This window comes from Notolepis coatsorum (genome assembly GCF_963971535.1).
Source record: "Notolepis coatsorum genome assembly, chromosome: 6".
Classification (NCBI taxonomy): Eukaryota; Metazoa; Chordata; class Actinopteri; order Aulopiformes; family Paralepididae; genus Notolepis; species Notolepis coatsorum.
Genome location: NC_140170.1, coordinates 14,314,412 through 14,326,734, shown reverse-complemented (window position 1 = coordinate 14,326,734; position 12,323 = coordinate 14,314,412). Strand labels below are relative to the sequence as shown.

At 42.0% G+C, this 12,323-nt stretch overlaps 1 protein-coding gene across 1 annotated transcript in view; it reads right to left on the bottom strand.

Annotated features, from left to right (window-relative positions):
* LOC311229384 (uncharacterized protein) overlaps positions 1-12,323 on the bottom strand; it is a gene marked incomplete at its 5' end in the record, with an annotated part of 210,927 nt that overhangs the window by 190,121 nt on the left and 8,483 nt on the right. Inside the window, 2 exons of the mRNA XM_084315472.1 lie at positions 1,799-1,843; positions 12,022-12,093. Coding sequence (XP_084171598.1) covers positions 1,799-1,843; positions 12,022-12,093 — 117 coding nt within the window. The remainder of the gene's footprint in view (positions 1-1,798; positions 1,844-12,021; positions 12,094-12,323) is intronic.

The window sequence follows — 12,323 nt, the reverse complement described above, 5'->3', positions numbered from 1 at the left end:
TGGCTGTTTACTGCAGAGTGGAGGGACTGGGAGACCCATGTTACTGACCAGACACTCTATATCAGTGATGACTGTTTACTGCAGAGTTGAGGGACTGGGAGACCCATGTTACTGACCAGACACTCTATATCAGTGATGACTTTTTACTGCAGAGTGGAGGGACTGGGAGACCCATGTTACTGACCAGACACTCTATATCAGTGACGGCTGTTTACTGCAGAGTGGAGGGACTGGGAGACCCATGTTACTGACCAGACACTCTATATCAGTGACGGCTGTTTACTGCAGAGTGGAGGGACTGGGAGACCCATGTTACTGACCAGACACTATATCAGTGATGACTGTTCACTGCAGAGTGGAGGGACTGGGAGACCCATGTTACTGACCAGACACTATATATCAGTGATGGCTGTTTACTGCAGAGTGGAGGGACTGGGAGACCCATGTTACTGACCAGACACTCTATATCAGTGATGTCTGTTTACTGCAGAGTGGAGGGACTGAGAGACCCATGTTACTGACCAGACACTCTATATCAGTGATGGCTGTTTACTGCAGAGTGGAGGGACTGAGAGACCCATGTTACTGACCAGACACTCTATATCAGTGATGACTGTTTACTGCAGAGTGGAGGGACTGAGAGACCCATGTTACTGACCAGACACTCTATATCAGTGATGGCTGTTTACTGCAGAGTGGAGGGACTGGGAGACCCATGTTACTGACCAGACACTATATCAGTGATGGCTGTTTACTGCAGAGTGGAGGGACTGAGAGACCCATGTTACTGACCAGACACTCTATATCAGTGATGACTGTTTACTGCAGAGTTGAGGGACTGGGAGACCCATGTTACTGACCAGACACTCTGTATCAGTGATGGCTGTTTACTGCAGAGTGGAGGGACTGGGAGACCCATGTTACTGACCAGACACTCTATATCAGTGACGGCTGTTTACTGCAGAGTGGAGGGACTGGGAGACCCATGTTACTGACCAGACACTATATCAGTGATGGCTGTTTACTGCAGAGCGGAGGGACTGAGAGACCCATGTTACTGACCAGACACTCTATATCAGTGATGTCTGTTTACTGCAGAGCTGAGGGACTGGGAGACCCATGTTACTGACCAGACACTATATCAGTGATGTCTGTTTACTGCAGAGTGGAGGGACTGGGAGACCCATGTTACTGACCAGACACTATATCAGTGATGTCTGTTTACTGCAGAGTGGAGGGACTGGGAGACCCATGTTACTGACCAGACACTATATCAGTGATGGCTGTTTACTGCAGAGTGGAGGGACTGGGAGACCCATGTTACTGACCAGACACTCTGTATCAGTGATGTCTGTTTACTGCAGAGTGGAGGGACTGGGAGACCCATGTTACTGACCAGACACTTTTTTAACAAAAATACCACTTACAGCACGTTCAACAACAAACATACAGAACACACATATATATATATGGTAGAAAACATTTGATGGTATGTTATGGGGTCGGTGTACGTGGGGTTGGGTTCTTGGTGACATGGGGGGGAGTCGCTCCTTCCCCTCCACTGAGCCTAGCCCAATTTAATTCAAGGGTCCTGTGTCGCTGGGTGCTCGGCCCGGCTATAGCGGACCTGGGATATGGGGGAGTTCTGTTTCTCGGGGTGGATGGCGAGTCATTTTAAGTATTGTCTAAGTGTTGCATGTGTTTAAATGTAAATAAAAATTGAAGTAAAAAAAAAAAGAAGAAAATATTTGATTACAATAATATTAAAATGACATCATCATCTATCTAAGCGTCTTACCGGCTTCCCCTCCTGACCGGGCTTCCCCGGTTCTCCGGCCGTGCCCTGGAACAACAAACACATCTTTTAGAACAGAACTTCTGTCATCAACTTTTAGAACAGAACTTCTGTCATCATCTTTTAGAACAGAACTTCTGTCATCTTTTAGAACAGAACTTCTGTCATCTTTTAGAACAGAACTTCTGTCATCATCTTTTAGAACAGAACTTCTGTCATCTTTTAGAACAGAACTTCTGTCATCATCTTTTAGAACAGAACTTCTGGCATCATCTTTTAGAACAGAACTTCTGTCATCATCTTTTAGAACAGAACTTCTGTCATCATCTTTTAGAACAGAACTTCTGTCATCATCTTTTAGAACAGAACTTCTGTCATCATCTTTTAGAACAGAACTTCTGTCATCATCTTTTAGAACAGGACTTCTGTCATCATCTTTTAGAACAGAACTTCTGTCATCATCTTTTAGAACAGAACTTCTGTCATCTTTTAGAACAGAACTTCTGTCATCTTTTAGAACAGAACTTCTGTCATCATCTTTTAGAACAGAACTTCTGTCATCTTTTAGAACAGAACTTCTGTCATCATCTTTTAGAACAGAACTTCTGTCATCATCTTTTAGAACAGAACTTCTGTCATCATCTTTTAGAACAGAACTTCTGTCATCATCTTTTAGAACAGAACTTCTGTCATCATCTTTTAGAACAGAACTTCTGTCATCATCTTTTAGAACAGGACTTCTGTCATCATCTTTTAGAACAGAACTTCTGTCATCATCTTTTAGAACAGAACTTCTGTCATCTTTTAGAACAGAACTTCTGTCATCATCTTTTAGAACAGAACTTCTGTCATCATCTTTTAGAACAGGACTTCTGTCATCATCTTTTAGAACAGAACTTCTGTCATCATCTTTTAGAACAGAACTTCTGTCATCATCTTTAGGAACAGAACTTCTGTCATCATCTTTTAGAACAGAACTTCTGTCATCATCTTTTAGAACAGAACTTCTGTCATCTTTTAGAACAGAACTTCTGTCATCTTTTAGAACAGAACTTCTGTCATCATCTTTTAGAACAGAACTTCTGTCATCTTTTAGAACAGAACTTCTGTCATCATCTTTTAGAACAGAACTTCTGTCATCATCTTTTAGAACAGAACTTCTGTCATCATCTTTTAGAACAGAACTTCTGTCATCATCTTTTAGAACAGAACTTCTGTCATCATCTTTTAGAACAGAACTTCTGTCATCATCTTTTAGAACAGAACTTCTGTCATCATCTTTTAGAACAGGACTTCTGTCATCATCTTTTAGAACAGAACTTCTGTCATCATCTTTTAGAACAGAACTTCTGTCATCTTTTAGAACAGAACTTCTGTCATCATCTTTTAGAACAGAACTTCTGTCATCATCTTTTAGAACAGGACTTCTGTCATCATCTTTTAGAACAGAACTTCTGTCATCATCTTTTAGAACAGAACTTCTGTCATCATCTTTTAGAACAGAACTTCTGTCATCATCTTTTAGAACAGAACTTCTGTCATCATCTTTTAGAACAGAACTTCTGTCATCTTTTAGAACAGAACTTCTGTCATCATCTTTTAGAACAGAACTTCTGTCATCATCTTTTAGAACAGAACTTCTGTCATCTTTTAGAACAGAACTTCTGTCATCATCTTTTAGAACAGAACTTCTGTCATCTTTTAGAACAGAACTTCTGGCATCATCTTTTAGAACAGAACTTCTGTCATCATCTTTTAGAACAGAACTTCTGTCATCATCTTTTAGAACAGAACTTCTGTCATCATCTTTTAGAACAGGACTTCTGTCATCATCTTTTAGAACAGAACTTCTGTCATCATCTGTTAGAACAGAACTTCTGTCATCATCTTTTAGAACAGAACTTCTGTCATATTTTAGAACAGAACTTCTGTCATCATCTTTTAGAACAGGACTTCTGTCATCTTTTAGAACAGAACTTCTGTCATCATCTTTTAGAACAGAACTTCTGTCATCTTTTATTTAGAACAGAACTTCTGTCATCATCTTTTAGAACAGAACTTCTGTCATCTTTTAGAGCAGAACTTCTGTCATCTTTTAGAACAGGACTTCTGTCATCATCTTTTAGAACAGAACTTCTGTCATCTTTTAGAACAGAACTTCTGTCATCATCTTTTAGAACAGGACTTCTGTCATCTTTTAGAACAGAACTTCTGTCATCTTTTAGAACAGAACTTCTGTCATCATCTTTTAGAACAGAACTTCTGTCATCTTTTAGAACAGGACTTCTGTCATCATCTTTTAGAACAGAACTTCTGTCATCATCTTTTAGAACAGAACTTCTGTCATCATCTTTTAGAACAGAACTTCTGTCATCATCTTTTAGAATAGAACTTCTGTTATCATCTTTTAGAACAGAACTTCTGTCATCTTTTAGAACAAGACTTCTGTCATCTTTTAGAACAGAACTTCTGTCATCTTTTAGAACAGAACTTCTGTCATCAACTTTTAGAACAGAACTTCTGTCATCTTTTAGAACAGAACTTCTGTCATCATCTGTTAGAACAGAACTTCTGTCATCATCTTTTAGAACAGGACTTCTGTCATCATCTTTTAGAACAGAACTTCTGTCATCATCTTTTAGAACAGGACTTCTGGCATCATCTTTTAGAACAGAACTTCTGTCATCATCTTTTAGAACAGAACTTCTGTCATCTTTTAGAACAGAACTTCAGTCATCTTTTAGAACAGAACTTCTGTCATCATCTTTTAGAACAGGACTTCTGTCATCTTTTAGAACAGAACTTCAGTCATCATCTTTTAGAACAGGACTTCTGTCATCTTTTAGAACAGAACTTCAGTCATCTTTTAGAACAGAACTTCTGTCATCTTTTAGTACAGGACTTCTGTCATCATCTTTTAGAACAGAACTTCTGTCATCATCTTTTAGAACAGAACTTCTGTCATCATCTTTTAGAACAGAACTTCTGTCATCTTTTAGAACAGAACTTCTGTCATCATCTTTTAGAACAGAACTTCTGTCATCTTTTAGAACAGGACTTCTGTCATCATCTTTTAGAACAGAACTTCTATCATCATCTTTTAGAACATAACTTCTGTCATCATCTTTTAGAACAGAACTTCTGTCATCTTTTAGAACAGAACTTCTGTCATCATCTTTTAGAACAGGACTTCTGTCATCATCTTTTAGAACAGAACTTCTGTCATCTTTTAGAACAGGACTTCTGTCATCATCTTTTAGAACAGAACTTCTGTCATCATCTTTTAGAACAGAACTTCTGTCATCTTTTAGAACAGAACTTCTGTCAACATCTTTTAGAACAGGACTTCTGTCATCATCTTTTAGAACAGAACTTCTGTCATCTTTTAGAACAGGACTTCTGTCATCATCTTTTAGAACAGAACTTCTGTCATCTTTTAGAACAGAACTTCTGTCATCATCTTTTAGAACAGGACTTCTGTCATCATCTTTTAGAACAGAACTTCTGTCATCTTTTAGAACAGGACTTCTGTCATCTTTTAGAACAGAACTTCTGTCATCATCTTTTAGAACAGAACTTCTGTCATCTTTTAGAACAGAACTTCTGTCATCATCTTTTAGAACAGGACTTCTGTCATCATCTTTTAGAACAGAACTTCTGTCATCTTTTAGAACAGAACTTCTGTCATCTTTTAGAACAGGACTTCTGTCATCATCTTTTAGAACAGAACTTCTGTCATCATCTTTTAGAACAGAACTTCTGTCATCATCTTTTATAACAGAACTTCTGTCATCATCTTTTAGAACAGAACTTCTGTCATCATCTTTTAGAACAGGACTTCTGTCATCATCTTTTAAAACAGAACTTCTGTTATCATATTTTAGAACAGAACTTCTGTCATCATCTTTTAGAACAGAACTTCTGTCATCATCTTTTAGAACAGAACTTCTGTCATGATCTTTTAGAACAGGACTTCTGTCATCTTTTAGAACAGAACTTCTGTCATCATCTTTTAGAACAGAACTTCTGTCATCATCTTTTAGAACAGAACTTCTGTCATCATCTTTTAGAACAGGACTTCTGTCATCTTTTAGAACAGAACTTATGTCATCATCTCAGAACTTCTGTCATCATCTTTTAGAACAGAACTTCTGTCATCATCTTTTAGAACAGGACTTCTGTCATCTTTTAGAACAGAACTTCTGTCATCATCTTTTAGAACAGGACTTCTGTCATCATCTTTTAGAACAGAACTTCTGTCATCATCTTTTAGAACAGAACTTCTGTCATCATCTTTTAGAACAGGACTTCTGTCATCATCTTTTAGAACAGAACTTCTGTCATCATCTTTTAGAACAGAACTTCTGTCATCTTTTAGAACAGAACTTCTGTCATCATCTTTTAGAACAGAACTTCTGTCATCATCTTTTAGAACAGGACTTCTGTCATCATCTTTTAGAACAGAACTTCTGTCATCTTTTAGAACAGAACTTCTGTCATCTTTTAGAACAGAACTTCTGTCATCATCTTTTAGAACAGAACTTCTGTCATCATCTTTTAGAACAGAACTTCTGTCATCATCTTTTAGAACAGAACTTCTGTCATCATCTTTTAGAACAGAACTTCTGTCATCATCTTTTAGAACAGAACTTCTGTCATCATCTTTTAGAACAGAACTTCTGTCATCTTTTAGAACAGAACTTCTGTCATCATCTTTTAGAACAGGACTTCTGTCATCTTTTAGAACAGAACTTCTGTCATCATCTTTTAGAACAGAACTTCTGTCATCATCTTTTAGAACAGAACTTCTGTCATCATCTTTTAGAACAGAACTTCTGTCATCTTTTAGAACAGAACTTCTGTCATCATCTTTTAGAACAGGACTTCTGTCATCATCTTTTAGAACAGAACTTCTGTCATCTTTTAGAACAGAACTTCTGTTATCATCTTTTAGAACAGAACTTCTGTCATCTTTTAGAACAAGACTTCTGTCATCTTTTAGAACAGAACTTCTGTCATCATCTTTTAGAACAGAACTTCTGTCATCATCTTTTAGAACAGGACTTCTGTCATCTTTTAGAACAAGACTTCTGTTATCTTTTAGAACAGGACTTCTGTCATCATCTTTTAGAACAGAACTTCTGTCATCATCTTTTAGAACAGAACTTCTGTCATCATCTTTTAGAACAGAACTTCTGTCATCTTTTAGAACAGAACTTCTGTCATCTTTTAGAACAGAACTTCTGTCATCTTTTAGAACAAGGCTTCTGTCATCTTTTAGAACAAGACTTCTGTCATCTTTTAGAACAGAACTTCTGTTATCTTTTAGAACAGAACTTCTGTCATCTTTTAGAACAGAACTTCTGTCATCATTGCAACTATAGGGGACAGTTTTATGATGGAAACATGAAGGCATGTTTAGGGTTGAGTACTGTGGAATAATTGCAATCCCGCTCCCCCACAAACAGCCTACTCTCCTCCCAAAATACCCCTGCCTACCCCTCCCCCATCCACCCACCTATCGTCTATGTCACACTAGTTTCAAATTTCAAATTTGTTTATTATTTGTCACAACAAAATGCAGAATACTTTATATGAAATGCTTATTTCTGAAAGAGCCCCTGAGAGTGTGCTACATACAGTAAAAATAAAGTAAGTTAAAAAAAAAAAAGTAATTAAGAAGTAAGTAAAAGTAAGTAAAGTCAATACTCTCTTCTGTCACATGTTTATTTTTTATATTGTCAAATAAAGTCATTCATTCATTCATTCATTAATTCATTCATACACATATATACAATATACAATACAGAGTAAAATGAGTAACAGTGAGGTACAATGAAGAAATAAGATGTGGTACAACATTTAGGGTAAGGTGCAAATGAGGTATGGATGTAGTGCAAATCTCTTTAATAATAGATACATATAAAGTGTGTTAAAGTGTCTAAAGGGAGTAAAGTGAGTGGTAAGGTGAGTGTCTGTTTAAAGTGAGTGTGTGCATGTGGATGTGTGTGCAGTGAGTGTAGATGATGGGTTGTTACATGGTGTTATTGTCATTGAGAATTGGCGGTCAGGTGGCGTAGCGGAGATTGCGCTCGTCACCAATGCAAGAGGCTGTGGTCTCGACTCCCGGAGTCAGCATTGCTTGGGGCTTGGGATGATCGCTATACTAACTCGTTTGGCTGGGTTAGGGGGAGGGCAAGTCGAGGGTGGTAATCTGGCGTTGTGGACAGCGACGCCTACAGGTCAGGTCTCGGCGCCTGCTCAGCGAGAGGCAGGACTTGATGAAGGCAGCGTGACCTCCCACGCGTTATGCTTCACCAATGAGAGTCCTCGCCGCGCGTGTCGGAGGAAGCGTGTGGTGGACTTCAGGGTTCCCTTGTACCGACCAGTGGGAGGAACATGCGCACAACAAACAGGTATGGGAGGGGGGGAATTGGCATAACGACTAAATTGGGATGGGGAGAAAAATAGAAAATCGGGCGGAGAAAAAGAGGATTAAAAAAAGTCATTGAGCAGCCTGATGGTCTGGGGATAGAAGCTCCTTCGGAGTCTCTCTGTACCGGCCATGAGACTCCGGTAGCGCTTGCCTGACCACGCCCTTTCCTTACCTCGTCCCCCTCACCTGAACCCCCCCCCCCTCCTCCTCCTCCTAAATACAACCCCCCCCCCCCCCCCCCCCTCATAGAACCACCCTCCAACCCCAACCCGAGCCAAGCCTACCCTATTTCAATTCACTATGAATTTAAAATGGGGGACCCTGATGTAAACAAGACAAAAGTATTTCTCAGGTCTGCATCCCCTTAACAATTGTGTGTATTGAGCTGTACTGTACTGTACCCATTCTGCACTCTGTTAATAAAGTTTTCATTCATTCATTCATTCATTCATTCATTCATTCATTCATTCATTCATTCATTCATTCATTCATTCATTCATTCATTCATTCATTCACCCAGAATTCCCCTCTCTCTCTCCTATAAAGAGCCATGCCGGAGCGGACTCTGGAGCTCACCTGAGGCCCGCCAACTGGTGTCCCCGTTTGGGTCATCCAGACCATAATACTACTCTGACGAATAAACCTTTGTTTAATCAAGTCTACCTTCGACTACCTACAATCATTGATCGGGGTGATTTCCCTCACAGTACCGAACTCTGTACTTTTTAAGGTACCGACCGAATCACATTGGTACTACCGAATACCGATTCACGCTAGATCAATCGGTACCACATTTCGGTACCTTTACATGTTTAGTATAATAGTGTGATATACTAGACAAGAGGGAGCCTTTTCCACAAATATATATATATATATTACTGTCCCGTCTCTTGGGTCTTTGCGAAGGTCAGACGAGGTCAGATGAGTGTGATGATATTTACTGAGGATGGCCAAATAATGTTGATATTTATGCAATTTATTTTGTGTGGTGTGTTACGACCATAAATAACAAAATGTTCCAAATAAATAGCAATGTTGAAATTGAGAAGTTTGGACTGGCTTTTTGTTGTTATCGCAGAGAGAGTTAAGTGCCGAAAAAAGGTACCGTTGGGTAATGATACCGAATTCCAGGAACTGGTACTAGTACAGGTATGGGTGTAAATGTGAACGGTACCCAACCCTAGTGATCAGAATAAAGCAGCCTCTATCTCTCATGGTGGAGCAGATGGCTCTGAATCTGTGGAAACCTTTTTAGCATTGCCTTTGTTTATTTTTATTTATTTGTTTCTAGCCTTTCTTTTAAATTATTTGCGATTGTTTTCTGCAAAGCACACCGAGTTGCACTTGCTGTATGAAATGTGCTATACAAATAAAAGTTCAGATTGAACTTCTTTTCATTTGATTGATTTGTTTTGGTCCTGTTGTCATGGTGATGCACAGCTCCATAATATAAATAAGCCCCGGCCTCGGAGCGCTGTGTACCTTCAATTACTGTTCACTCACTCTGTGTCTGGTGGCTCGGAGCGCGTTCCATGAATGTTTATACTCTCGGCGGTGTGGTGTTGGTGTGTGTTGTCGTGTTGTGGTGGTGTGGTGTGGTGATGTGTGGTGTGGTGTGGTGATGTGTGGTGTGGTGTGGTGTTGTGTTGGTGTGGTGTGGTGTGGTGTGTGGTGTGGTGTGTGGTGTGGTGTGGTGTGATGTGGTGTGGTGTTGGTGTGGTGTGGTGTTGATGTGGTGTAGTGTGGTGTTGTGTTGGTGTGGTGTTGTGTGGTGTTGGTGTGGTGTGGTGTTGGTGTGGTGTGGTGTTGGTGTGGTGTGGTGTTGGTGTGGTGTGGTGTAGTGTAGTGTGGTGTGGTGTTGGTGTGGTGTGGTGTTGGTGTGGTGTGGTGTAGTGTAGTGTGGTGTAGTGTGGTGTGGTGTGGTGTGATGTGGTGTAGTGTGGTGTTGTGTTGGTGTGGTGTTGTGTGGTGTTGGTGTGGTGTGGTGTTGGTGTGGTGTTGGTGTGGTGTGGTGTGGTGTTGGTGTGGTGTTGGTGTGGTGTGGTGTTGGTGTGGTGTTGGTGTGGTGTGGTGTGGTGTTGGTGTAGTGTGGTGTTGTGTTGGTGTGGTGTTGTGTGGTGTTGGTGTGGTGTGGTGTTGGTGTGGTGTTGGTGTGGTGTTGGTGTGGTGTTGGTGTGGTGTTGTGTTGGTGTGGTGTTGTGTGGTGTTGGTGTGGTGTGGTGTGGTGTTGGTGTGGTGTTGGTGTGGTGTTGGTGTGGTGTGGTGTGGTGTTGATGTGGTGGTGTAGTGTAGTGTGGTGTTGTGTTGGTGTGGTGTGGTGTTGGTGTGGTGTGGTGGTGTAGTGTAGTGTGGTGTTGTGTTGGTGTGGTGTTGTGTGGTGTTGGTGTGGTGTAGTATAGTGTAGTGTAGTGTGGTGTTGTGTTGGTGTGGTGTGGTGTTGGTGTAGTGTAGTGTGGTGTTGTGTTGGTGTGGTGTGGTGTTGGTGTAGTGTAGTGTGGTGTTGTGTGGTGTTGGTGTGGTGTAGTGTAGTGTGGTGTGGTGTGGTGTAGTGTGGTGTGGTGTGGTGTTGGTGTGGTGTAGTATAGTGTAGTGTAGTGTGGTGTTGTGTTGGTGTGGTGTGGTGTTGGTGTAGTGTAGTGTGGTGTTGTGTTGGTGTAGTGTGGTGTTGGTGTGGTGTGGTGTAGTGTAGTGTAGTGTGGTGTGGTGTGGTGTTGTGTTGGTGTGGTGTTGTGTGGTGTTGGTGTGGTGTGGTGTTGGTGTGGTGTGGTGTGGTGTGGTGTTGGTGTTGTGTGGTGTTGTGTGGTGTGGAGTGATGTAGTGTGGTGTGGTGGTGTGTTGTGTTGGTGTGGTGTTGGTGTGGTGTAGTGTAGTGTGGTGGTGTAGTGTAGTGTGGTGGTGTAGTGTAGTGTGGTGTGGTGTTGTGTGGTGTGGTGTTGTGTTGGTGTGTTGTGTGGTGTGGTGTTGTGTGGTGTGGTGTTGTGTGGTGTAGTGTAGTGTGGTGGTGTAGTGTAGTGTGGTGGTGTGGTGTTGTGTTGTGTGGTGTGGTGTTGTGTGGTGTGGTGTTGTGTGGTGTGGTGTTGTGTGGTGTGGTGTGGTGTTGTGTGGTGTTGTGTGGTGTGGTGTGGTGTTGTGTGGTGTGGTGTGGTGTTGTGTGGTGTTGGTGTGGTGTAGTGTAGTGTGGTGGTGTAGTGTAGTGTGGTGGTGTAGTGTAGTGTGGTGGTGTAGTGTAGTGTGGTGTGGTGTTGTGTGGTGTGGTGTTGTGTAGTGTGGTGTAGTGTAGTGTAGTGTAGTGTGGTGTGGTGTGGTGTGGTGTGGTGTTGGTGTGGTGTTGGTGTTGGTGTAGTGTGGTGTGGTGTGGTGTGGTGTGGTGTGGTGTTGGTGTGGTGTGGTGTGGTGTGGTCTGGTGTGGTGTTGGTGTGGTGTGGTGTGGTGATGTGTTGTGTTGGTGTGGTGTTGGTGTGGTCTGGTGTTGGTGTGGTGTGGTGTGGCGTTGTGTTGTGTTGGTGTGGTGTGGTGTGGTGTGGTGTTGTGTTGTGTTGGTGTGGTGTGGTGTGGTGTGGTGTGGTGTGGTGTTGTGTTGGTGTGGTGTGGTGTGGTGTTGTGTTGTGTGGTGTGGTGTGGTGTGGTGTTGTGTTGTGTGGTGTTCGCTCTGTGGCTTGTTGTGCACAGGGCTGTGGAAACACCTTTCTTCCACGAGGACCATAAAGACTCTGTTATTGATCGGCGGTGTTATTGATTTGCGGTGTTATTGATCGGCGGTGTTATTGAACGGCGGTGGGAGCAGACTCACCTGGAAGCCGTCTCGTCCCTTCTCTCCCAGTTCTCCCCTCTCTCCCTTCCCGCCCGGAGACCCTACGAAACCCTGGGACACACAAACACGTGGTGACATTAGACAGACACACTGAAGGGGCGACAGTGGCTCGGGAGGTGGAGCGGTCGTCTGGTATAATCCAGAGGTTCCCGGTTCAATTCCCGCTCCTCCCGGACAGCGTGTCGATGTGTCCTTGAGCAGGACACTTAACCCCTAATTGCTCCCGATGAGCAGGTTGGCACCTTGCGTGCCCGCCTCCGCCGTCGGTGTGTGAAGGTGAA